At 38.6% G+C, this 25564-nt stretch overlaps 1 protein-coding gene across 2 annotated transcripts in view; it reads left to right on the top strand.

Annotated features, from left to right (window-relative positions):
* LOC147427123 (calcium-dependent protein kinase 18-like) overlaps window positions 1-7099 on the top strand; it is a 61505-nt gene extending 54406 nt beyond the window's left edge. For both annotated transcript variants that reach the window (XM_086498303.1, XM_086498302.1), the window contains 3 exons: window positions 5913-5975; window positions 6061-6234; window positions 6333-7099. In XM_086498303.1, coding sequence (XP_086354429.1) covers window positions 5913-5975; window positions 6061-6234; window positions 6333-6488 — 393 coding nt within the window. In that variant the 3' untranslated portion in view covers window positions 6489-7099. The remainder of the gene's footprint in view (window positions 1-5912; window positions 5976-6060; window positions 6235-6332) is intronic.
* Window positions 7100-25564: the final 18465 nt, after the last annotated feature.

Raw genomic sequence — 25564 nt, 5'->3', positions numbered from 1 at the left:
CCCATGTCTCTGTGGAAGTGATGGCTGGTAGTGGAGAGTGCTCGTTGAAAAGCCTCCATGCCTCACTAGAGTCCTGACTCATAAACAGTTGATATAGATCACGCTCTAATCGAGATAGGTAAGCCCTCTTCTTTCGTCGCACTAGGCGACGGAAGATAATCCGTGACTGTCTATGTGTACTACTACCCATGAACACCTTTCTCTGTAATCTGATCCTCGTCTCTCTACACTCCTCATAATACAAACTGTTCTGAGGCATGCTCCCAGATCGTCTACGTGTAGGCTAGTTGTGGGGATATGGCTCTGATGCTGCATCATGTAGCGTCTCTGTCAGAATTTGGGTGAGCTCATCTAGTGGTCGTCCTGGCTCCTCAGTGCACAGAGAGAGAGAGAGAGAGAGAGAGAGAGAGAGAGAGAGAGAGAGAGAGAGAGAGAGAGAGAGAGAGAGAGAGAGAGAGAGAGAGAAGAAGAAGAAGAAGAAGAAGAAGAAGAAGAAGAGAAATTTTAGTGCTGTAGGAACAGTCCTAAGAGACTTCAGAGATCTCTCTGACGCGACTTGAACTCAAGACTTGATGCTTGAGAGAGAGAGAGAGAGAGAGAGAGAGAGAGAGAGAGAGAGAGAGAGAGAGAGAGAGAGAGAGAGAGAGGAAGAAGAAGAAGAAGAGAAATTTTAGTGCTGTAGGAACAGTCTTAAGAGACTTCAGAGATCTCTCTGACGAGACTTGAACTCAAGACCCGATGCTTGAGAGTGAGAGAGAGAGAGAGAGAGAGCCAAAACGCACAGAGCTCCGATACCAATGTTAAGTGCAGCGGAAGAGTTTAAAGATTTAGCTTGGATCTAGGTGCAAATGAATCTGAAAGGTAAGGGTGATCGGAGGTATTTCCAAGGGTTGCGTGTTGACGGAAGTGGATGCACGCTACATACAAATGCGAATGCGAATGCAGAAGAGGGTTAGGGATCCTTGCATCAACACCTTCCATATCCGCATAGAAGGCAAGTAGATCTTGGTACTCAAGATCTCGAATTTCGTGGATCGGATGTCGATCTTCGTTCAAAGACATGACGGGAGTGCGCCCGATCCGTGATGGACTAAGGGTGGGAGTGGCTAATAAGTCCGGTATCGGGACATGAAGATTCCTTGAGAAAAAAACTGAGAGGTTATTTGGGTTCTTGATTTTGCTTGGGTTCTTGATGGTTCTTCCCTTGAGTTTGCAAGGCAGAAGCACGCACCGAGCTCTGATACCAATGTGAGGTGCAGCGGAAAAGTTTTAAGGATCTAGCTTTGTTAGGTGCAACGGAATGAATGTTTGCGCTTTGCTCAAGATGAGTGCTCCGAACTGTGCTCAAGGTTCCTTTTGTTCTTATGGAAGGGAGAGCCTTCCGTTCTTAATGAGAGAATGCTATGATCACAAACAAAGTGAATGGATACTGTGCGTGCAAGTGTATGAGACTGAGAGACAGAGAGAGAAGAGAGATACGACACCAGAGACGTTGTACAACCCTCCTTTGAAGGCCCCACTCTCGTCGGCGAGAGTGGTCTACTTATGATTGCACAATCTGGTACAAATGGTAATGCATGAGATTGATGCAAGTCTAGGCTATGTCGACGATGACGACGGTGATGACAAAGTCGACCTAATGGCTGAAATCTGCAATCTTCCTACTGCTGTCCAAAAACGCTATGGGCTGAAATCTGCGACTAGTCCAAAAACGCTGATTTGGGGGCTGTTTTCTGTGGTTCCTTGACGCTGAAAATCTGCAGTTTAATGGCTGAAAACTGAGGTCTTTCTGGGGCTGAATCTGCTACCTTTAGGGCTACAAATCACTGCATGTGTCGGATCTGCAAGGCTGAGACTGAAACCAAAAACGCTAGGGATGCGGGTCTTTCCAAAAACACTAGCTTATCTGTGACTTTCGTCGATGAAAGACGATGCTGATGCAAGCGCTAGTGGCTGAGGATGGCTGGCGATGTTCCTTGGTGAAAACGCTAGGCAATGGGGAATCTGCTGCTTGGAGGGAACCACCAAGGCTTGGTCTTGCTGAGAAGCGGCCTGCTGAGCTTGGCTCCTGTTGCCTCTTCTGCCATTTAGTGCTAGCTTTGGTTTGCTTATATATTTTCTTACCCAAATTGCCCTACCTACTTTTGTTGAAGAGTCACTTAAATTAATAAGTGAAAAATGCCAAAAATAGGTAAAATAGGCTAAATGCACTGGAAAATTCCCCCGATGGAATCTGATGGATTTTGATGAGAATACTGATGATCATGCTGTGTGCAACCAGAGGATATGCATCTACACTAAGTGACTGGACATGCAGGGTCTGCGAACAGACTCACAAAAGTGTCAGATCACTTCTAATCTAGACTGACTGAACCCTTGTCGTGGTGTAGCTTGTCCACGGACACATAGGGTTGGATGTGTCACGTGACATCCCCTCCTTTTCAAAGTGAGGTACTGGTACCGAACTGTATGGCCTCGAGGGAGATCGCCAATAGCATCCGGAATCCTGGAAGGGACTCTTCGCCGGCCCACTCTGATGTGTGGGTCGTGCGGTACTTGAACTTCATAAAAATCTGCAATGCTTGCTCCTTTGGGCCGCGCCGAAAGCGACACAAAGTCTTTTGTGGCTCCTTCGATGCTGCAACTTCGTCGAGTGTCATGCTTCTTTCTTCTTCAAGAATCTCCATGGTTGAAAATTCGTGAAACCATTTCCAACACAAAACCATGAACATACCCATTCCATGTAAAGTGAATGGAAAAAATCTTGTCTTCCTCAAAGATTGTGCATGCAATGTAGATGAACAAATAGACGGAATGCCAAACGGTTCACCACACACACGCAAACAATGAGATCGAATCTTTCTCTTCTGATCTAGAGCAATCAACTGTGGCAATTCTCAACGGAAATGCGCATGCTTGGTGCTCATACTTTCATGTGCTCTTTCTACAAATGTGTCATGCCAAGGAAGAGACATGGAATGTGACGTCCTTGAATGCATACTTTTCAGCTTTTCATGAAAAATCCGCATACATTCGTGCTCATTCATGAGTGAAAGGTGCTCAACGTACAATATGTCATGCGTAATAAAAGGGATCACATAAAGACACTGACTAAAATACAGGAAACGATCACGAGTGAAACACTCGAAGAATGCGTGCGTATCAATCATGCGAACACATAATACTTCCTGTGAGGGGTCTGTGGACCTAGGCTCGAGAGCCAAGATCGGTTCTTCCTGAATGATCGAATCGTCCTGTGGGGGTTCTTTGGACCTCGACTCGAAAACCAAGATCGGTTCTTCGTGATCGATCGAATCTACAACGAGGTTAGCTTCGCTAGAAAAAGCATCCACTAACTTGTCCTTGTGAACAATCACATCATCTTCATGCAACTCATCATGCTTGTGAGAAATCACATCTTGATCGTGCAAATCATCATGCTTGTCATTGTCATCCAAATCATCATGCTCATCATTATCATCCAAATCATTATGCAAATCATTATCATTCAAATCATCATGCTTCTCATAATCATGCAAATCCTTGTCAAGCAAATCATCATCATGCTTCTCATAATCATGCAAATCCTTGTCAAGCAAATCGTGGGTTCTTGTGGTCTTGGGTTCTTACGTTCACGAGGAACATGGGTTCTTGCGGGTCTTGAGGTTCTTAAGGTTTTCTTTCGCTTGCAAACCGTGTTTGAGAAGGATCTTCTCTTCACCCGAGTTCTACTCCTTTCTGCGGGCGCACCCCTTGGCGGCCTTGCGCTCACACCAAGGTTGCTTTTTCCCACCTCACGTCGATTGGCCGGCCGCTAAGTGCACGGTCCGCTCTCAATGAGTGAAAAGAGACAAGGGGAGGCTGGACAAGCCCTTCTTTCCCGGGATTCATGTCACTCTTCAAAAACACGATTAGGAATCGACACGCCCAAGTGAACTTGGGTTCGTGCGACCTCAACAAGCAAAAAAATTCTGTGATTCTTGTGGTTCTTTCCTTGAGTGATACAAAACACTGCCAAAGCTCTGATACCAATGTAAGGTGCAGCGGAATGAATGTTTGCGCTTTGCTCAAGATGAGTGCTCTGAACTGTGCTCAAGGTTCCTTTTGTTCTTATGGAAGGGAGAGCCTTCCGTTCTTAATGAGAGAATGCTATGATCACAAACAAAGCGAATGGACACTGTGCGTGCAAGTGTATGAGACTGAGAGATAGAGAGAGAAGAGAGATACAACACCAAAGACGTAAACCCTCCTCCGAAGGCCCCACTCTCGTCGGCGAGAGTGGTCTACTTATGATTGCACAATCTGGTACAAATCGTAATGCATGAGATTGATGCAAGTCTAGGCTATGTGAAGTCGACCTAATGGCTGAAATCTGCAATTTTCCTACTGCTGTCCAAAAACGCTATGGGCTGAAATCTACGACTAGTCCAAAAACGTTGATTTGGGGGCTGTTTTCTATGGTTCCTTGACGCTGAAAATCTGCAGTTTAATGGCTGAAAACTGAGATCTTTCTGGGGCTGAATCTGCTACCTTTAGGGCTACAAATCACTGCATGTGGTGGATCTGCAAGGCTAAGGCCGAAACCAAAAGCTTGGCTCCTATTGCCTCTTCTGCCACTTAGTGCTAGCTTTGGTTTGCTTATATATTTTCTTATCCAAATTGCCCTACCTACTTTTGTTGGAAAGTCACTTAAATTAGTAAGTGAAAAATGCCAAAAATAGGTAAAATAGGCTAAATGCATTAGAAAATTCCCCTGATGGAATTTGATGGGAATACTGATGATCATGTTCTGTGCAACCAGAGGATATGCATCTACACTAAGTGATTGGACATGCACGGTCTGCGAACAGACTCACAAAAGTGCCAGGTCACTTCTAATCTAGACTGACTGAACCCTTGTCGTGGTGTAGCTTGTCCACGGACACATAGGGTTGGATGTGTCACGTGACAAGCTTGGATCTAGTACTCCGCAGAAACACAAGGTTACTGTACCTCACTTGAAAAGTGAAACTGAATTGAACACAACGAAAGACGAGAGAGAGGCAAAGAGAGAGTTTGGGCTGATCTACTATCACTGGTGGCAGCGATGGGCTGAAAACTGAAAAAATGATGGCTGAAGTGAGGGCTAGGCTAGGTCCTAAGCTAGTCTACGACTGAGGCTAGACTGTAGCAGTCGCTTGTCCACGTGGCGCAAGTGCAGTGCGCATGTGAAAAATGTGCCAATGTGGCACATTTATGCCACATCATGAGATGATGACACATGGGCTGAAAGCTGCAACACATATAGTCTCTTGACCCTGTGAATTCCTAGGAACAAGGGTCCCACCTTAAGCCAGCCTATTGGGTGGGCTCATACTGGCTAGTACAGCCAGGCACACCTGGGAGATACTGGAGCCACCGCCGGAAATGAGGTGACTCCCAACATCCTCAAGCTAGCATTCACAAAGATGAAATTATTTGCACGATCAAGTAACGGAGCTCAATGCTTTAGCCAAGACTGTTGATAGCTAATCGCCGTAGGTGTGGGCATCTGTAAATATCACAATTCATAAGAGCTCCTTTCTTGGAATACAAAGAAAATTGCGTCAAGCAGGCACAAAACGTGTGAAGATAATCCTCTGTCTAATGCTATTGTCGATCTCTTGGTGGTTTGTGTGAAACTTCATATCTTGGACAGGAGTGCACACCATTTCGACTGTTGTCATCTCTTGTTCTTCTCATTCCGATACAGTCTTTACATTTTGATTCGATTGCTTCTTTACTCCTCTGAATATAATGAGATCTCTTGGAGAAGCAGACGATGCATGACACATACAGATTAGTAGTAGATTACTGGCATGGGTATTGATCTATTAGCATCATTCCTTATTCATTGCAAATTAATGAATTGCTTGAATTTTCTTGGTTCATAGGCACTTGCAAAAGATCAGCCATGGATCGTCAAGGAATCCAAAGTTTTGGAGATTCTCCAAGCGGTATATTGATATTTATCTGCAAGCTACAAGATAACACTCTGGTGAAGAAACATGTTATTCTCTAATGATGTGGAGGTGGTTGCAGATGGACAGTAATAGAGATGGCCTTGTAGATTTTGAAGAGTTTGTGGCTGCAACATTGCATGTTCATCAGCTGGAGGAGCTTGATGTCGAAAAGTGGAACCAGCGAACTAGAGCCGCCTTTGAAAAGTTTGATTCAGACAAGGATGGCTATATTACCCCAGATGAATTGAGAGTGGTAAGCTTCATTACTATGCTCACATCAAAGCCTGGGCTTTTATTATAACTCTTTGTTTTCTAACCTACTCAATTTCTTGCTTGGGTGCATTGTTGCAGTACACAGGCTTGAAAGGCTCTATTGATAATTTATTGGATGAAGCTGACACGGACAAGGATGGGAGAATCAGTTTACCTGAGTTTCAAAAATTGCTGAGGCAAGTTAGTATGGACATCGATCAAAATAAGAAAGAGTATCAACGCCCTCGCAAGTGAAGGACCAGAAGTGTCATGAAGCATATTATGCATCATGCTGCCGAGTGTCTTCTTAAAAGTAGATTGCAGGGTTTAGGTACAGGGTTTGGGTTTGAGTGGAGGGTCATGTGAATGGACGGAGAGGCCAAAAGCTGCCATTCTCAGTGGTGGTGTGTGTACACTAGAAAGAAAGCATGCCGATGGGGATGTACATAAGGTGGTCGGTGGAAAGGGGCAAGTGTGATTGGTAGCTGGTTTGGGCCATCCAGAGGGCAGAGCAAATCAAATTGTTTTCTTCCTTCTCTCAAGCATGTCTGACATGGCCTTCATTGGTAGCATCCAAAGGCTGCCAAGGTAGAGTTTTGGATTCTTAAATGTTTGTATCCTTGCATTTACACCCAGTCTATGTGGGAGAAATGGTGTGCTCTTATACGGATGGATCTATTCGCTGTGCGCCCAGGTTCATGTAAGAACGAAGGGGGTAAGTGCCCTTTCTGTTCTCTCTGACAGCATGCTCCCCACCCTTAAGGGCTTGGAAAAATGGGTTTGGTTTTATCAAGTTTGATGAATCTTTTAAAATCTTTGTAAGGAAAAAGAAACTGCTTAAATTTTAAAGCTTTTTCACCTTCTTACTTTCAGTTTCACCTTATTTCTTGTTTTTAAGTTTCCTGGTCTCAAATGGTGGTAACTAGGGTTGGAATACTCTCTCTCTCTCTCTCTCTCTCTTGAATAACAAGTCTTGAGTTCAACTCCTAGTTGGCTAGAGCTTTTAAGGTCTCTTGGGATAGTTTCCTACGCATTAAAACTCTTTTCTTCTTCTTCTTCTTCTTCTTTGTGAGCATATATACAACACGAACATCGTATATACAATTGCTCACAATATACCAATGGAAGCCCACAAAGATTTGAATAACTAAGCTACATGGAAGGTTGAAGAGAGAGAGAGAGAGAGAGAGAGAGAGAGAGAGAGAGAGCAAACATTTCCTTCAGAGAGGAAGGAGCTTTTGTTCACTTTTGAATTCCATATTAAAAGATCAAACTCAACAGCTTATCATTCTCCTTCATCTATTAATGTCATCACTCTTGCATCTTTTCTTTTGCAGTTTGCTCATTGTTTATGGTTGGACTGAATTTTTGTAGATTAGGAAATAAATCTAATGGTATAAATTCACCTTTATTGTCAATTCTCGAGAGGACTTTTATTGTTTTCAATTCGAGTAAGAAAAGTTACCCACGTCTTTTGTGAGAAATCAGCAACAAATATCAAATAATACTCACGTCTATGGAGGTAGGGAAATAAGATGAATAAAGCCCGAAAGTATTAGACACAAAAACTAGGCTTCTTTTGTTTTCCTTCGGCTATTGAGAGAAAATATGGCGAGGCTTGCAAGGTGTACAAAATTCAATGACCATATGTTACTATATCATGGTAGTGATGTCTGTAAAGGATCATCGAGGCACTATTTTCCCTCACTTGGAGTTTTTTGTCCTTGGCTTGTATGTATGTCCATCACCTAGGAAACCCTTATCTTTGCATTAGCACCCTCGGTAATACTACTTTTTATGTTGTTGCTCTTGATTCGTCTTCTTTATATTCATGTGATTTTTGCACTAGTATTTCAACAATGGGTATGAGAGTAGGCTTTAGCATCCTGAGATGCATCGCTAGCATCCTCTTGTCTCATTTTCTTTGATTGAGGTGATTTTTAGTGAGCACTTGGGAGAGCTCTTTGAGCTTGGTATTGTCAAATTTTTAATTCTAGCTCATTTCGGCCATCGTTTCCACTATTGGTAGTATTGCACATACTTTTGTCATATTTTATAAGTCTTTTGAGAGTGTTGATTTTAAAAAAAACCCTTTATATTGTGGGTTGTACTATATGGCACATGTTTTAATTTTTTTTTCACTACACAGTAGACAACTTTTCATTAGGTGCAACCACCAGCCATGGTTGACAACAATGATATTTTTTGCTTACTCTTTATCAAGGACATACATAATGTAACAACATACAACTTTTGCATTAGGTGCAACCACCGACCATGGTTGACAACAATGATGTTTTTTGTATACTCTTTCTCAAGAACATACATAATGTAACATCTCCTTGTTGGCAAACGGTGTTTAGAACATTGTGCGCAATCACGATGTAAGACTAGGTTTTGTGGATATTGATTTTTTTGGATGTTGATGCAGGTTCTAGCAGTTCTACTTTCATATTTGTTTGGCCTACTACTATGCAGGCACATTCGGATGCTAAGGATGTGCAAGATCATGTGTTGATTTTACTTTTTTGTTTAAGTGTTCCATTACTCCAACATTCTCCCAACATGGAGAACAAAATAGGCATGGGATAGATTAGATTCTTTGTATGCATGTCCTAAATTAGAAAAAATTGCTTACCCGTTTGTAAGGAGCTAGAATTTAAGGTTATGCATGAGGAGGATGATACGCATATATTTCTTACGGAGATTAAAGATCTCAATGAGTAGTTTATTGTGATTGGGGATCCCTCCCCCCAATTTCCATATAGTAGTACTCTTGCACAAATAGTTCTTAATGCGTTGTCAAAATCTCATCAAACTTTTGCCTTCACATTTGGATTTATGACAAAAAGAGATATGATGTTGTGAAGTTTGATGGTCTTGTCTCTGTATTGCACCAAGAGGCCCATTCCAAAAAAAGAGGACTAAGCAACATGCTATTGAATGTTTTGTGGCTACATAAGAAAAAACGAATACCACTATGGCTACATCAAATGCTTCAACAAGTAGCAGGCTTGCCCCTACACAATTGTTGCCCCTTTGAACAACAACAACTCTGAGAAGTCTATCGAGAATAAGAAGAAGAAGCTGAAATGTCATTACTATACGGTAAATGATAATCTCATCAAGCAATGTCCTAAGTATAAGATTAAAATGGCTTGTAAGAAAGAGGCAAATGCAGCCATTGCAGATGCTTCTTCAAATGTAGATTGGTAAACGTTTTGTAGGATGCAGAATGGGCTTTTAGTGTATAGTGTCAATATGCCCCATCTATTCATGATACATGTATTGGAGAATCTGTGGATCATGCGTGGTACTTTGACAATGGTGGTGCAACTAAGCACATTACGTCTCATCGTGATTTTCTCACTTTTCTTGGGCACGTTCCTCATAAGAATATTGTCATATGTACCAACAATGTCTCTTGTCTAGTTAAGTGAGTTGAAAATATGGTGCTTACTAGTGCAACTGCCAATTCTTTCACACTTTTGAAGCTTTTTATGTAGGTTTTGTACGATCCATGTTTTTTAAGGATGGTTATTCATAAATTACACTTTGTTCAGAGTGAGCTTTGTGATCCAATGCATACTCCATCTTTTGGAAATCATTTGTACTTCGTGACACTTATTGATGATTACTCTAAGCATGCATGGGTATATCCTCTAAAGGCAAGTCCAAAGTGTTTGTGTGCTTCAATAAATTTTTGCTTATGGTTAAAAGTGTATTTGGTTGTAATGTGGAAACCCTCCGTTTTGATTGAGCGGGGAGTACATGTTCAAAGAATTCAAATGCATTTTTGGGGAGCCCTGGGATAAGACACCGATATACAATGTAATATTCCCTCAAAATGGCATTGCTAAGAGAAAAAATATGTTGCTAATGGAGACGGCATGATGTATGGTCAAATACCAAGCTTTGTCACATTTTGGCTGGATGTTTTCATATGTGGTTTGTATGCACTAACATATCTTCTTCTCTATGAGCATATATACAACAGGAACATCATATATACAATTGCTCACAATATACCAATGGAAGCCCACAAAGATTTGAATAACTAAGCTACATGGAAGGTTGAAGAGAGAGAGAGAGAGAGAGAGAGAGAGAGAGAGAGCAAACATTTCCTTCAGAGAGGAAGGAGCTTTTGTTCACTTTTGAATTCCATATTAAAAGATCAAACTCAACAGCTTATCATTCTCCTTCATCTATTAATGTCATCACTCTTGCATCTTTTCTTTTGCAGTTTGCTCATTGTTTATGGTTGGACTGAATTTTTGTAGATTAGGAAATAAATCTAATGGTATAAATTCACCTTTATTGTCAATTCTCGAGAGGACTTTTATTGTTTTCAATTCGAGTAAGAAAAGTTACCCACGTCTTTTGTGAGAAATCAGCAACAAATATCAAATAATACTCACGTCTATGGAGGTAGGGAAATAAGATGAATAAAGCCCGAAAGTATTAGACACAAAAACTAGGCTTCTTTTGTTTTCCTTCGGCTATTGAGAGAAAATATGGCGAGGCTTGCAAGGTGTACAAAATTCAATGACCATATGTTACTATATCATGGTAGTGATGTCTGTAAAGGATCATCGAGGCACTATTTTCCCTCACTTGGAGTTTTTTGTCCTTGGCTTGTATGTATGTCCATCACCTAGGAAACCCTTATCTTTGCATTAGCACCCTCGGTAATACTACTTTTTATGTTGTTGCTCTTGATTCGTCTTCTTTATATTCATGTGATTTTTGCACTAGTATTTCAACAATGGGTATGAGAGTAGGCTTTAGCATCCTGAGATGCATCGCTAGCATCCTCTTGTCTCATTTTCTTTGATTGAGGTGATTTTTAGTGAGCACTTGGGAGAGCTCTTTGAGCTTGGTATTGTCAAATTTTTAATTCTAGCTCATTTCGGCCATCGTTTCCACTATTGGTAGTATTGCACATACTTTTGTCATATTTTATAAGTCTTTTGAGAGTGTTGATTTTAAAAAAAACCCTTTATATTGTGGGTTGTACTATATGGCACATGTTTTAATTTTTTTTTCACTACACAGTAGACAACTTTTCATTAGGTGCAACCACCAGCCATGGTTGACAACAATGATATTTTTTGCTTACTCTTTATCAAGGACATACATAATGTAACAACATACAACTTTTGCATTAGGTGCAACCACCGACCATGGTTGACAACAATGATGTTTTTTGTATACTCTTTCTCAAGAACATACATAATGTAACATCTCCTTGTTGGCAAACGGTGTTTAGAACATTGTGCGCAATCACGATGTAAGACTAGGTTTTGTGGATATTGATTTTTTTGGATGTTGATGCAGGTTCTAGCAGTTCTACTTTCATATTTGTTTGGCCTACTACTATGCAGGCACATTCGGATGCTAAGGATGTGCAAGATCATGTGTTGATTTTACTTTTTTGTTTAAGTGTTCCATTACTCCAACATTCTCCCAACATGGAGAACAAAATAGGCATGGGATAGATTAGATTCTTTGTATGCATGTCCTAAATTAGAAAAAATTGCTTACCCGTTTGTAAGGAGCTAGAATTTAAGGTTATGCATGAGGAGGATGATACGCATATATTTCTTACGGAGATTAAAGATCTCAATGAGTAGTTTATTGTGATTGGGGATCCCTCCCCCCAATTTCCATATAGTAGTACTCTTGCACAAATAGTTCTTAATGCGTTGTCAAAATCTCATCAAACTTTTGCCTTCACATTTGGATTTATGACAAAAAGAGATATGATGTTGTGAAGTTTGATGGTCTTGTCTCTGTATTGCACCAAGAGGCCCATTCCAAAAAAAGAGGACTAAGCAACATGCTATTGAATGTTTTGTGGCTACATAAGAAAAAACGAATACCACTATGGCTACATCAAATGCTTCAACAAGTAGCAGGCTTGCCCCTACACAATTGTTGCCCCTTTGAACAACAACAACTCTGAGAAGTCTATCGAGAATAAGAAGAAGAAGCTGAAATGTCATTACTATACGGTAAATGATAATCTCATCAAGCAATGTCCTAAGTATAAGATTAAAATGGCTTGTAAGAAAGAGGCAAATGCAGCCATTGCAGATGCTTCTTCAAATGTAGATTGGTAAACGTTTTGTAGGATGCAGAATGGGCTTTTAGTGTATAGTGTCAATATGCCCCATCTATTCATGATACATGTATTGGAGAATCTGTGGATCATGCGTGGTACTTTGACAATGGTGGTGCAACTAAGCACATTACGTCTCATCGTGATTTTCTCACTTTTCTTGGGCACGTTCCTCATAAGAATATTGTCATATGTACCAACAATGTCTCTTGTCTAGTTAAGTGAGTTGAAAATATGGTGCTTACTAGTGCAACTGCCAATTCTTTCACACTTTTGAAGCTTTTTATGTAGGTTTTGTACGATCCATGTTTTTTAAGGATGGTTATTCATAAATTACACCTTGTTCAGAGTGAGCTTTGTGATCCAATGCATACTCCATCTTTTGGAAATCATTTGTACTTCGTGACACTTATTGATGATTACTCTAAGCATGCATGGGTATATCCTCTAAAGGCAAGTCCAAAGTGTTTGTGTGCTTCAATAAATTTTTGCTTATGGTTAAAAGTGTATTTGGTTGTAATGTGGAAACCCTCCGTTTTGATTGAGCGGGGAGTACATGTTCAAAGAATTCAAATGCATTTTTGGGGAGCCCTGGGATAAGACACCGATATACAATGTAATATTCCCTCAAAATGGCATTGCTAAGAGAAAAAATATGTTGCTAATGGAGACGGCATGATGTATGGTCAAATACCAAGCTTTGTCACATTTTGGCTGGATGTTTTCATATGTGGTTTGTATGCACTAACATATCTTCTTCTCTATGAGCATATATACAACAGGAACATCATATATACAATTGCTCACAATATACCAATGGAAGCCCACAAAGATTTGAATAACTAAGCTACATGGAAGGTTGAAGAGAGAGAGAGAGAGAGAGAGAGAGAGAGAGAGAGAGCAAACATTTCCTTCAGAGAGGAAGGAGCTTTTGTTCACTTTTGAATTCCATATTAAAAGATCAAACTCAACAGCTTATCATTCTCCTTCATCTATTAATGTCATCACTCTTGCATCTTTTCTTTTGCAGTTTGCTCATTGTTTATGGTTGGACTGAATTTTTGTAGATTAGGAAATAAATCTAATGGTATAAATTCACCTTTATTGTCAATTCTCGAGAGGACTTTTATTGTTTTCAATTCGAGTAAGAAAAGTTACCCACGTCTTTTGTGAGAAATCAGCAACAAATATCAAATAATACTCACGTCTATGGAGGTAGGGAAATAAGATGAATAAAGCCCGAAAGTATTAGACACAAAAACTAGGCTTCTTTTGTTTTCCTTCGGCTATTGAGAGAAAATATGGCGAGGCTTGCAAGGTGTACAAAATTCAATGACCATATGTTACTATATCATGGTAGTGATGTCTGTAAAGGATCATCGAGGCACTATTTTCCCTCACTTGGAGTTTTTTGTCCTTGGCTTGTATGTATGTCCATCACCTAGGAAACCCTTATCTTTGCATTAGCACCCTCGGTAATACTACTTTTTATGTTGTTGCTCTTGATTCGTCTTCTTTATATTCATGTGATTTTTGCACTAGTATTTCAACAATGGGTATGAGAGTAGGCTTTAGCATCCTGAGATGCATCGCTAGCATCCTCTTGTCTCATTTTCTTTGATTGAGGTGATTTTTAGTGAGCACTTGGGAGAGCTCTTTGAGCTTGGTATTGTCAAATTTTTAATTCTAGCTCATTTCGGCCATCGTTTCCACTATTGGTAGTATTGCACATACTTTTGTCATATTTTATAAGTCTTTTGAGAGTGTTGATTTTAAAAAAAACCCTTTATATTGTGGGTTGTACTATATGGCACATGTTTTAATTTTTTTTTCACTACACAGTAGACAACTTTTCATTAGGTGCAACCACCAGCCATGGTTGACAACAATGATATTTTTTGCTTACTCTTTATCAAGGACATACATAATGTAACAACATACAACTTTTGCATTAGGTGCAACCACCGACCATGGTTGACAACAATGATGTTTTTTGTATACTCTTTCTCAAGAACATACATAATGTAACATCTCCTTGTTGGCAAACGGTGTTTAGAACATTGTGCGCAATCACGATGTAAGACTAGGTTTTGTGGATATTGATTTTTTTGGATGTTGATGCAGGTTCTAGCAGTTCTACTTTCATATTTGTTTGGCCTACTACTATGCAGGCACATTCGGATGCTAAGGATGTGCAAGATCATGTGTTGATTTTACTTTTTTGTTTAAGTGTTCCATTACTCCAACATTCTCCCAACATGGAGAACAAAATAGGCATGGGATAGATTAGATTCTTTGTATGCATGTCCTAAATTAGAAAAAATTGCTTACCCGTTTGTAAGGAGCTAGAATTTAAGGTTATGCATGAGGAGGATGATACGCATATATTTCTTACGGAGATTAAAGATCTCAATGAGTAGTTTATTGTGATTGGGGATCCCTCCCCCCAATTTCCATATAGTAGTACTCTTGCACAAATAGTTCTTAATGCGTTGTCAAAATCTCATCAAACTTTTGCCTTCACATTTGGATTTATGACAAAAAGAGATATGATGTTGTGAAGTTTGATGGTCTTGTCTCTGTATTGCACCAAGAGGCCCATTCCAAAAAAAGAGGACTAAGCAACATGCTATTGAATGTTTTGTGGCTACATAAGAAAAAACGAATACCACTATGGCTACATCAAATGCTTCAACAAGTAGCAGGCTTGCCCCTACACAATTGTTGCCCCTTTGAACAACAACAACTCTGAGAAGTCTATCGAGAATAAGAAGAAGAAGCTGAAATGTCATTACTATACGGTAAATGATAATCTCATCAAGCAATGTCCTAAGTATAAGATTAAAATGGCTTGTAAGAAAGAGGCAAATGCAGCCATTGCAGATGCTTCTTCAAATGTAGATTGGTAAACGTTTTGTAGGATGCAGAATGGGCTTTTAGTGTATAGTGTCAATATGCCCCATCTATTCATGATACATGTATTGGAGAATCTGTGGATCATGCGTGGTACTTTGACAATGGTGGTGCAACTAAGCACATTACGTCTCATCGTGATTTTCTCACTTTTCTTGGGCACGTTCCTCATAAGAATATTGTCATATGTACCAACAATGTCTCTTGTCTAGTTAAGTGAGTTGAAAATATGGTGCTTACTAGTGCAACTGCCAATTCTTTCACACTTTTGAAGCTTTTTATGTAGGTTTTGTACGATCCATGTTTTTTAAGGATGGTTATTCATAAATTACACCTTGTTCAGAGTGAGCTTTGTGATCCAATGCATACTCCATCTTTTGGAAATCATTTGTACTTCGTGACACTTATTGATGATTACTCTAAGCATGCATGGGTATATCCTCTAAAGGCAAGTCCAAAGTGTTTGTGTGCTTCAATAAATTTTTGCTTATGGTTAAAAGTGTATTTGGTTGTAATGTGGAAACCCTCCGTTTTGATTGAGCGGGGAGTACATGTTCAAAGAATTCAAATGCATTTTTGGGGAGCCCTGGGATAAGACACCGATATACAATGTAATATTCCCTCAAAATGGCATTGCTAAGAGAAAAAATATGTTGCTAATGGAGACGGCATGATGTATGGTCAAATACCAAGCTTTGTCACATTTTGGCTGGATGTTTTCATATGTGGTTTGTATGCACTAACATATCTTCTTCTCTATGAGCATATATACAACAGGAACATCATATATACAATTGCTCACAATATACCAATGGAAGCCCACAAAGATTTGAATAACTAAGCTACATGGAAGTTTGAAGAGAGAGAGAGAGAGAGAGAGAGAGAGAGAGAGAGAGAGAGAGAGCGAACATTTCCTTCAGAGAGAAAGGAGCTTTTGTTCACTTTTGAATTCCATATTAAAAGATCAAACTCAACAGCTTATCATTCTCCTTCATCTATTAATGTCATCACTCTTTTGCATCTTTTCTTTTGCAGTTTGCTCATTGTTTATGGCTGGACTGAATTTTTGTAGATTAGAAAATAAATCTAATGGTATAAATTCACCTTTATTGTCAATTCTCGAGAGGACTTTTATTGTTTTCAATTCGAGTAAGAAAAGTTACCCACGTCTTTTGTGAGAAATCAGCAACAAATATCAAATAATACTCGCGTCCATGGAGGTAGGGAAATAAGATGAATAAAGCCAGAAAGTATTAGACACAAAAACTAGGCTTCTTTTGTTTTCCTTCGGCTATTGAGAGAAAATATGGTGAGGCTTGCAAGGTGTACAAAATTCAATGACCATATGTTACTATATCATGGTAGTGATGTCTGTAAAGGATCATCGAGGCACTATTTTCCCTCACTTGGAGTTTTTTGTCCTTGGCTTGTATGTATGTCCATCACCTAGGAAACCCTTATCTTTGCATTAGCACCCTCAGTAATACTACTTTTTATGTTGTTGCTCTTGATTCGTCTTCTCTATCTTCATGTGCATTTTTGCACTCGTATTTCAACAATGGGTATGAGAGTAGGCTTTAGCATCCTGAGATGCATCGCTAGCATCCTCTTGTCTCATTTTCTTTGATTGAGGTGATTTTTAGTGAGCACTTGGGAGAGCTCTTTGAGCTTGGTATTGTCAAATTTTTAAATCTAGCTCATTTCGGCCATCGTTTCCACTATTGGTAGTATTGCACATACTTTTGTCATATTTTATAAGTCTTTTGAGAGTGTTGATTTAAAAAAAAACCCTTTATATTGTGGGTTGTACTATATGGCACATGTTTTAATTTTTTTTTCACTACACAGTAGACAACTTTTCATTAGGTGCAACCACCAGCCATGGTTGACAACAATGATATTTTTTGCTTACTCTTTATCAAGGACATACATAATGTAACAACATACAACTTTTGCATTAGGTGCAACCACCGACCATGGTTGACAACAATGATGTTTTTTGTATACTCTTTCTCAAGAACATACATAATGTAACATCTCCTTGTTGGCAAACGGTGTTTAGAACATTGTGCGCAATCACGATGTAAGACTAGGTTTTGTGGATATTGATTTTTTTGGATGTTGATGCAGGTTCTAGCAGTTCTACTTTCATATTTGTTTGGCCTACTACTATGCAGGCACATTCGGATGCTAAGGATGTGCAAGATCATGTGTTGATTTTACTTTTTTGTTTAAGTGTTCCATTACTCCAACATTCTCCCAACATGGAGAACAAAATAGGCATGGGATAGATTAGATTCTTTGTATGCATGTCCTAAATTAGAAAAAATTGCTTACCCGTTTGTAAGGAGCTAGAATTTAAGGTTATGCATGAGGAGGATGATACGCATATATTTCTTACGGAGATTAAAGATCTCAATGAGTATTTTATTGCGATTGGGGATACCTCCCCCCAATTTCCATATAGTACTCTTGCACAAATAGTTCTTAATGCGTTGTCAAAATCTCATCAAACTTTTGCCTTCACATTTGGATTTATGACAAAAAGAGATATGATGTTGTGAAGTTTGATGGTCTTGTCTCTGTATTGCACCAAGAGGCCCATTCCAAAAAAAGAGGACTAAGCAACATGCTATTGAATGTTTTGTGGCTACATAAGAAAAAAAGAATACTACTATGGCTACATCAAATGCTTCAACAAGTAGCAGGCTTGCCCCTACACAATTGTTGCCCCTTTGAACAACAACAACTCTGAGAAGTCTACCGAGAATAAGAAGAAGAAGATGAAATGTCATTACTATACGGTAAATAATAATCTCATCAAGCAACGTCCTAAGTATAAGATTAAAATGGCTTGTAAGAAAGAGGCAAATGCAGCCATTGCAGATGCTTCTTCAAATGTAGATTGGTAAACGTTTTGTAGGATGCAGAATGGGCTTTTAGTGTATAGTGTCAATATGCCCCATCTATTCATGATACATGTATTGGAGAATCTGTGGATCATGCGTGGTACTTTGACAATGGTGGTGCAACTAAGCACATTACGTCTCATCGTGATTTTCTCACTTTTCTTGGGCACGTTCCTCATAAGAATATTGTCATATGTACCAACAATGTCTCTTGTCTAGTTAAGTGAGTTGAAAATATGGTGCTTACTAGTGCAACTGCCAATTCTTTCACACTTTTGAAGCTTTTTATGTAGGTTTTGTACGATCCATGTTTTTTAAGGATGGTTATTCATAAATTACACCTTGTTCAGAGTGAGCTTTGTGATCCAATGCATACTCCATCTTTTGGAAATCATTTGTACTTCGTGACACTTATTGATGATTACTCTAAGAATGCATGGGTATATCCTCTAAAGGCAAGTCCAAAGTGTTTGTGTGCTTCAATAAAGTTTTGCTTATGGTTAAAAGTGTATTTGGTTGTAATGTGATGACCCTCCATTTTGATTGAGCGGGGAGTACATGTTCAAAGAATTCAAATGCATTTTTGGGGAGCCCTGGGATAAGACACCAATATACAATGTAATATTCCCTCAAAATGGCATTGCTAAGAGAAAAAATATGTTGCTAATGGAGATGGCATGATGTATGGTCAAATACCAAGCTTTGTCACATTTTGGCTGGATGTTGTCATATGTGGTTTGTATGCACTAACATATGTCCGACAAAAGCATTGCATTCTATCACTGCATATGAGGCTTGGCATGGCAAGAAGCCATCCATTGATGGTCAATTGTGTGTGTTTTTGTCATCTTGGTTATGCTTTGGTGCTAGAGGAACAATGCTAAATATTAGATGATAAAGTTGTGAAATGTATTTTTGTTGGTTACATTCTAGGAAGCAAAGGTTATAAGTGATGAACTCTCACTACTAATGAATGACCACCCAATCATAGGAGCCCTCTTATAATAGAATGGGCTTTGGACGTTCACATTTGGACGAACATGACCCATACTCATGGTGTGTCGGGCTATACACCGTATGGCCATACAAGGCTCCTCAAACCCCGTGGGGACTCCACCCCCAAGGTTTGCACGAGCAATGTGCACAAGGCACCCTACCTACGCATGCCACATGTGCTCTATGACCTTGATGCTATAGATGACGTGATGCTCTTTCATGTCATGACTAGAAGAATCCTTGCAAGTGTCTTGAGATTTTAACCCCCTTTGAAACCCAACAGAGAGGTCAAAAATTCTAGCATAGCAGTATGATAGAAGATAGAGTTTTGGGTCTTCATTGTAAAATGGGTGCATAGAAGATTCTTTTGTAAGAGGTTTATCATTAAAAAAAGGTTGGATCTCAGATTAGTTTCTTGTGCTTTGGATCTTTCTCTTGCCTTTGTATATTGAGATCTATGGCAATTTTCTTTTCTTCTCTACTTCTATTGTATAAATTCCTATAACTCTCATAATCATCTCTATTATAACATTAAAGTTCTATTAACAAGAGGCATATCAAAATCTTTCTTTCTTTGTTATCAACTATTAGTCTTTATCTATACACCAAGAACTCTCATAGCTTCAAAGACTCAGTGGCTTCCTAGCTAGACAAAAAAACTTGACATCTCTTTGGTGAACCAACAAGCTGGTGTGAGATTTTGGAGCTATGGCACCAAGCTAGTGGTGAAGGATTAGTATACCAAGAAGACATTATACATGTATTTTGCCATGTATATGCGGTAGAAGGATGGAAGCATTTGTAACAAAGGTGGTTCAATCCATGGCGAATAAGGTGCATCATTTTACAGGTCAAGATGTGTCCACGAAGTTTGTGGAGGGTGGTGGAGTTAAACATGTTTCCACATAGATAGATGATTGACAACTTTAAAGGGTTGTAGTATCAAAATTCAAAGCAAAGATTAGAGATACACGATGCTTATGCTAATAATTGAACATAATTTAAAAAGGCCCTCAAGGAGGACTTCTTTGTGGAGGATCTAGAGCAAGTAACCTAAGATGAATTTTTTAGTGGCTTGTTGAATCTTGTAAAGAATTATCAGCTATGTTTAAGCATAGATATGCCTAGTTATCAAATCTAGAACAACAAACTTTGGAGGTTAAAGATTAAGATTTTCTTAGAGGATGAACAAGGCCGCAAAACTAATTGGAAAGAGGTGGAGGAGGCTATTTCTTTGCATGTTAAGAGGTAAAGGAAAGAGACAAGATGGCCATGGCTACTATTTGAGTCTCTACTACATGAGAGTAAGCAAGCGAGTGGGTTATTGCAAGTTCAAAAAATCAAGAGTTTTCTTTTGGATGAGTTGATAAAAGAAATGCACAAGTTGACGTTGAAGGTAGAAATACTTGAAGGGAAAGGGAAAACCTCTTAGCAAAAACCTCAAACTCAAGTTGAAGTTGAAGGTAGAAATACTTGAAAGAGAAAGGGAAAACCCCGTAGCAAAAACCTCAAACTCAAGAAGGCTTTGTTTCTAGGTGTATTTTGTGTGACACTATAGACCACCATTAAAAAGATTGTGATACATTCAAGGATGAATTAATTAAAGGCCTTGTCTTCTTCAAAGATGATACGATCCGTTCATGAGAGATATGGTTACCTCTTGATACCTCAATGTGTAGAAATAGATTATCTACCTCTACTTGGGATGATTACTGGTTTCTCGATTCTAGATGTTGCTATGCTATGATGGATTGCTTACATTGTCTTTGAACCCACTATTTTGAAATATTGTAGGTAATAATACTCAGTCGAAGATATGATATCAAAAGCCACATACGAGGTTGAAGAAGACACTTATCGAAGACGGATGATGTTGGTATAAAATTGTATACTACTTATTGTCAAAATTCTACACTACTTATGTCAAAATTCAACACTACTTATTTTCAAAATGATCGTTATGGATATGTATCATTTTTTTAGTTGTTCTTTGAAGATATGCATAACGGGAGTGGTTGCTTATTGGTCAGTACTTGAGCATGTTGCCAAAGCAAGAAGGATGTAATGACCATGAGTTCAAGAGGATTCAAAGGAAAGCATCCAGCTAATTCTTGAAGAATGGGTATTTAAGGAAACATCCAATACAATTAAACCAATTGAGGTCCATATGAGGATAAAGAGTAGGCTTATGAGAAATCCAATGGTGGAGAGGACAATAAGGATGAAGCAATTGATAGACAAAGAGTGAAAATGTGGACATATCATAGGATGTGCACATTGCACCGCTATGAGGTCACAATGTGAGACCCTATAAGTGTTTCATTTTTTCTAATTGGCTACGTCAAGTGGTGTTTAAATTTGACACTATTTTATGTGATTACAATAAGAATTTTTAGAATATTTTGAAAATTTTGGGCCATTTTATTTTGTAAATACAAACATATTTATGGTAGATAATTCCACTAGTGGAAAAGAATTGTAAAACTCTAGAATACTAGGGGCTTTATACAAGTACCTACCTTTCAATTATTTTAGGAGAGGTGTCGTCTCGGTGACGTGAAATAATAGAAGGTTTACATATTTGTGTCTTTCACGAACGTGATTCAAAGGCAAAAAACAACACTCCGAACACAAAAATAATAGGAAGAGGCAAAAACACAAACAATAAAGATGCTCTTCTTACCATCAGTAAGAGGATGGGGTCTAGGAGAGCCTCTTAAACTTGCCATGAGATTATGGAGGTGATTAAAGATTTGACAACTATGTGTTCAGTAAGTATATGTTATTTAAGAATGTTGGGTGTGTAAAAAAGGTGTAACAATGGTCAAAGAATGCACTTTTCACCCCAAAAAAGGAGAGATGGACAATTTCATGATTTTCAACCTTACATAACTTCTACAAAAAATCTTTGATTTGAGGGGAGATAATAGATATCAATCTAAACTCCAATTTCCATAGATATCTGAAATGCGATATAATTTATTAGAATTTCATTTTTGGGGAACTAACGATTCATTTTTGCATGTTTGAATTCAAAAGCTATCATTCCTAAATATTAAAGAGTCTTTTGTGTGAAACAAGTTTTTGTATAAAAAAGGTGAAAAGTCTTTTGTAAGCAAGTTTTCATATTGATAGGTTTGGATTCCATCTTGGTGTCTCACATTAGTTTCTTGTGTGGGACTTGTGTATTGATCCCTCTCAAGCGAGTAAAAAATGCCTCTTGCGAACTTCCTTTTTTTTTAGATTTTGCAGGTGTAGCAAAATGATGTCGCAAACTTTGCATTGCTTATGTGAAGTCTTTAAGAACGTTGTATGTGGGGAAATCTGAACTTTAATGGGTGTCACATAAGCAATGATAAGCGACGCCTGCTATTTTTAAGAGGATCATTACTCCAAAAGATTTCTTGTAGTGTGTCACGACCAGAGACCCAATGTCTTCTTGGCCACACAAGGCTAACTTTGAAAATGAGTTTGCATCTGAAATGCAATCACCTTTCAAGAATATTCAAAAAAATTGTAGCAAATGTTGAACTTGGAATCTCTAAATTCCTCATTAATGTCGTTATACATTGGATAAGATCTTAATCTCATACCAATAAGAGGTAAATGGATACATCCTCCATAGTTGTTCTTTTTAGGGGTCCTTTTTTTCCTCATCCCTATACCCATAGACTAGAATCTACCATATCACCACCCAAATATAGCCCTTGTTTTGACACTCCACTTGAGTGAGATCCTTTGTTGTGATTATCTCTCTTCTTTCCAAAGCTTTGTTATCATTTTAGACATGAATGAGGAGAGATCCTAAAATAAATCAAACAGCAAACCAAAAAAATTGATGCAAATGGACATGGAGATCCATATAATGACTACTCAACCTATTGCTTTAATGATAGATGATATCTATGTGGTAGCTCCAAAGATACACAATTCAATGAAGTAGTGTGAGTCTCTATTATTTGTTGGCTTGATAAGACCACTAGTCTTCAAGGGTGCCTCTGAAATTGTCTTACAGTCATTGTCAAGCCTCAACCCCAATGAAAAATCACACAATTGTTACCACCAAAAAGTTGTGCGATAGTGGCTCAAATGGGTCGCTAGAAATTCATTAATCATGCATTTCTTTTGTTTGTATTGTTTTGTTTGCCCAAGAACATGAGTAATAGATAGTTGCCTTTGAACCCAACCCCCTATTTGTCATCATAGTGGGGATCACTAGTTTGGTGTCATCTTGGGAAGAGCAACTTAGAGAAAACTATAGATGGACTTACACAAGAGATTTTGCTCTTCAAGCATTAGAGGGCTAAGCGAATGAAATATTTCTTTTCAAAAGCATTAAAAACATCATTACTTCACAAAAAAAAAGGGAAAAACATAAACGTCTTAATTACAGTGGAAACTCTTCGTAGGACACATAAGTCATCACACATATATTGGTAGCCTTATCTCTTGAATTTGTGCTCTAAGAATTTTTTATAGTTCTTGATGAAGCCCAAATATTTTGTAATCATAGGCCTAAGTCTTGGATTTTTGCTTGGAGCCTTTCGTATTTCTTAGCAGCTTCTTCACTCTTTTTGTGAAGAGTCTCCATTTCATGCTATTCCTTATTATCCATTTGGGCTTCCATCACACTAACATTATTCTTTTGGAGCCTAAGAGAAATGTTAGGCTTCTCGCTTTCCCAGCACATCCATAAGGTTTTGCATGTAAAAACCTACTGCTCTAAAACATTCTATGTTAAACCTTTAGAAAAAGAAATACATGCATTCTCACACAGTAAAAACAGACCTTATAAATAACACACAAAGAAAAGAAACACTCAAAATGAAGCCTTCTCCTTCTCATGATGAAGACAAATGAGACTTATCCTTCTTATCTTAGTCTAGAATGTGAACAAGATGAGGAGTAGCTGGAGAGGAGGATATACACTTGTGTGGAAAAAAGAGGAGGTTGAGATTCTTTGAGATCACTATGGAGATGTACTGCCTCTTATAAGAGAGAAGGCCACCTTATGAATGCAGTCATGGGGGAGGTCAAGAAGGATTAGCCAATAATAGCACATGAGGATTGTAGTGTGTTGCTCATACATGTACATGCATGCACATGCAAGAGTGTGTGTGCGTATGTTTGATACCCTCAACATATACATGACCCATACAAGATCCAATTGTTTAAAATGATATAATAGATAACATTACATTAAAATCATTTACATTTGAAACCACTTAGTACAAAGAATTGGGTGAAAATTTATGAATGAGTTCTCATAAATATCTAAGTACAAGATCAAAGCGTACATGATATCACTTTGTAATGAAACTACAAATACAATAATATAGTCCATTGGAGAAGTTTTTAATGACCCTAGTTAAGGGAGAGAGTCCAATTGTTACTTGTCATCATCCAAACAAGCAAGAAGTTAGGACTGGCTTAATTGATTTGGGAAGATAGGTATCATACCTAGATGCCAATTCCCATCCCTATCACGCCTTACTAGAACCTAGTAAGAACTCCAAGAAAGGTACATAATGCAAGACAATAGTTTAGAAATTTTCCATGTATTGTAATTAAGAGATCACATAGGTTAATTTCAAGCTTCATGGATACATCACAATTTGATGTTACCATACGTAATATGTGAGCTTATATCCCAGTTGTTCTTGATCTTAAATCAATGAGTAATAACTCAGCATGGGGTAGAAGCCTTGCTTCTTTTTATATCCTTCAAAGCATGTTTCTTTGCACAACAAAAGATCTTTCCAAATTAAAGGTTAAAAACAAAGAAAAACAAGAAGAGCTTGAAATGGGCTAACATTGTTGCCCAACTGTGTTAAGTTGCCTCAAAATTCAGAAGCATGTGCTTGGTTGAGAGTGAATTTCATTCAAATTTTACTATCTTTGTTTGAATATAGCTCATAGCCATAGATTCTAAGAAACTTAGAGCTGTTGTATGTACATCATAAAACTTCTTGGCTTGGTTCATGCTGACACTTGGTGAGGGACCATTTAGACATGTTGCAAAGTCCCCCTAAGTTCGTATGCTGATAGCATAGTCCAAACATTAGATGCTTCTATGCAATATGCCTAAAGTTGAACCCTTGCTTGACATAAAGACTGTGTAAGAATAAAACATGATGGAGCTTCCGTGCTCATAGTAGTTAACGGATGCTTTTGTCGACATGGCATGCCATGGCAAAGAAATTGGCCTTGTCAATCATTTTACAAATAGTTGACCTTGTCGATTTGTATGTTATAGAGTGAGAATTATAAAAGTACCTTAGATATCCCAACATTGAAAGGAGATAGCTCAAAAAACTTATCTATCAAACTTTAGTTGCCCTAAACATCGTTCTTGCCAGCAACAACTTTTGCTTGCCAAGGTGGCATTGTAG

This window comes from Adiantum capillus-veneris, chromosome 24 (assembly GCF_014529385.1).
Source record: "Adiantum capillus-veneris isolate H3 chromosome 24, ASM1452938v2, whole genome shotgun sequence".
Lineage (NCBI taxonomy): Eukaryota > Viridiplantae > Streptophyta > Polypodiopsida > Polypodiales > Pteridaceae > Adiantum > Adiantum capillus-veneris.
This window is presented reverse-complemented; position numbering and strand designations above follow the sequence as displayed.